General features: G+C 36.0%; 1 protein-coding gene across 1 annotated transcript in view; it reads left to right on the top strand.

Moving 5' to 3' along the window:
• Positions 1,658-2,266, top strand: part of LOC109233755 — a 5,313-nt gene continuing 4,704 nt past the window's right edge. The window contains exon 1 of the mRNA XM_019399619.1: positions 1,658-2,162. Within this exon, the coding sequence (XP_019255164.1) occupies positions 1,658-2,162 (505 nt within the window). The remainder of the gene's footprint in view (positions 2,163-2,266) is intronic.

Raw genomic sequence — 2,266 nt, 5'->3', positions numbered from 1 at the left:
GCCATTAAAGAGTGGTGGCCTATCAGTGGATTGCCCTTCTCAATTTTCAGGTGGTGCACTCATCTTGATATTCTCCTAAGGTGTTAGCCTCTTCAAAGATAACCCGCTCTGATACCAATTGATTTTTATACTTCGATACCACACAAGGGGGGGGGGGGTTGATTTGTGTGGTGTCCAATTTTTCGCGTGCACAAATAATAGAAGGACCTGGTTCTTCTATATTTTCCTTATACTATTGTTGCAGAATTATAAATGCAGAAAGTAAAGAGCACAAGTATTTTTACGTGGAAAACACCTGGCTCAAAAGGTGAAAAAACCACGACCTATTATCCAGTAGGAATTTTCCCAACACTTTACTAAATCACTGAGCCAAAAACAGCGTTTACAAAACTCTTGTAAACCTAAGGATTACCTCTAACCCTTTGTGGTAACCAACCTCAGACTGTTGCAACAATTTCAAGTTAACTCTAACTTGAACAATACACTCAGAGTACCTAGTACAAATGCTTCTAGAGAAAGCTGAAAAGTACAACTCAAAAGCGCTTACTACAATGAAACTAGAATAAAAGACAGACACTTGGAACTGGTTCTTCTATCTGGTTCATGTAGCTTCAGGTTCGCACACTTGAATCACACATGAATTGCTTGCAAAATGCCTTGCTATTTTCCTCTCAACTCTCGTTTAACCTCAGCGTTTGTGCGTACCAATAAAATGAGAACATCTTGAAATATATAGAGTTAGTAGAATAGGATTAACTAGAGTTCTAATGCTATGCTCTTCCATGGTGGAAGAGTTCTAGTTATCTTCAACTTTTAACTCATCCCTTATCTAGGAAAGAGTTCTCTTCGAGTAAGGAGTCCTTCTCCTTATCAATTATGCAACATTTTCGTTAAGGAGATATCAGATATAACCACTTAAGCTTACCTCCTTCACGTGCATGCCTTGTGCTTGAATCTGCCCGTGTCTGTGTACACTGTATATGGACCTGGTTCATGCTTGAGTTCATTTGTCAATCATCAAAATAAACTTACTTAGACCAACAATAACTGATTGTGTAATTTTCTTAACACTGTTAGTGTGTAAAACTAGCGAAGACAGCAGGAAGACTAGAATTTGAATTACATGTTTCAATATTGAAGACTCTTAATATTAAACTCGTTATATTATAAAGTTATAGATTCATATCTACTACACTTGTTATAATTTTAGAAGACTTTTACATATAAATTTATTCTTCACGTCGAAAGTAATGGATTCAGATAAACCTGAAACTATTAAGATCCTCTCACAGGGGAAGATTCTAGTGTATAACTTATATATGGGTTCATCCAAACCTAGTAGCTTCGGCTCGGAATATATATATATATATATATAAATTAACAAAATAAATACAAATAATAAATTTCGAATCTAGTGAATAAAATGAAATATGATAAAATCCTGTACTCAAACTCATAATCTTCAAATTTTGGATTTTTCTATGCGTAGAACTTGTAATAGTACAAATAAACAACCTATATATTTCCACACAAGCATTTCATCTTTCTATAATGAACCCTAGCCCAAGCCAAGAACTGAAGTTAAAAGCTAGCTCCTCATTCCTCAGTCCCCTATAGTCTTATCTCTCAAGAATTTCAGTTCCCTGCCAAACCCAAGATGGTCAGTAGTTTTCTTTCTAAAGAAAACTCCAACGTGTTAGCTATCCCTTCTTTTAGGGTTTACTATGGTGATGTTCCAAGTTCTGTACCTTTCATTTGGGAATCTCAACCTGGCACTCCTAAACATACACTTTCTCAAACTTCTTATAATTTGCCTCCTTTAACTCCTCCTCCTTCTTACTATTCCAATAACAATACAAACAAAAAACCAACTAGAAAAAATTCAAGATCCAAGCTTTTTCATGCATTAATCAAGAAACTAATCAATCCAAAGAAATCCCATTTTCCTTCATCACCTTCTTCTTCTTCGTTGTCATCGTCGACGTCATCATCTTGGTCGTTTTCTTCACATTCTTCATATTCTGCTCCTACAACGCCTTCTAATAACTTATATCGACGGCCGAGGTTTTGTAGTAGAGGTTCATCTTTTGATGAAGAAGTTTCCGTCAAGTTATCGATGGCTCAGCAGAAGAAAACCCTGTTCTCCATCCTCTCCAAAAGCTGTAGATCTTAGCTAATTAAGGTTCTGTGTTGCTGCTTAAATTGCATGTTTACTATTTTCATTTTCTTCGCCCTTTTTTTGTTCTTTTTTTTTTGGGGGGGGGGG

This window comes from Nicotiana attenuata, chromosome 10, assembly GCF_001879085.1.
Source record: "Nicotiana attenuata strain UT chromosome 10, NIATTr2, whole genome shotgun sequence".
Lineage (NCBI taxonomy): Eukaryota > Viridiplantae > Streptophyta > Magnoliopsida > Solanales > Solanaceae > Nicotiana > Nicotiana attenuata.
The sequence above is the reverse complement of the archived record's forward strand: the minus strand, read 5'-3'. Positions and strand labels throughout refer to the sequence as shown.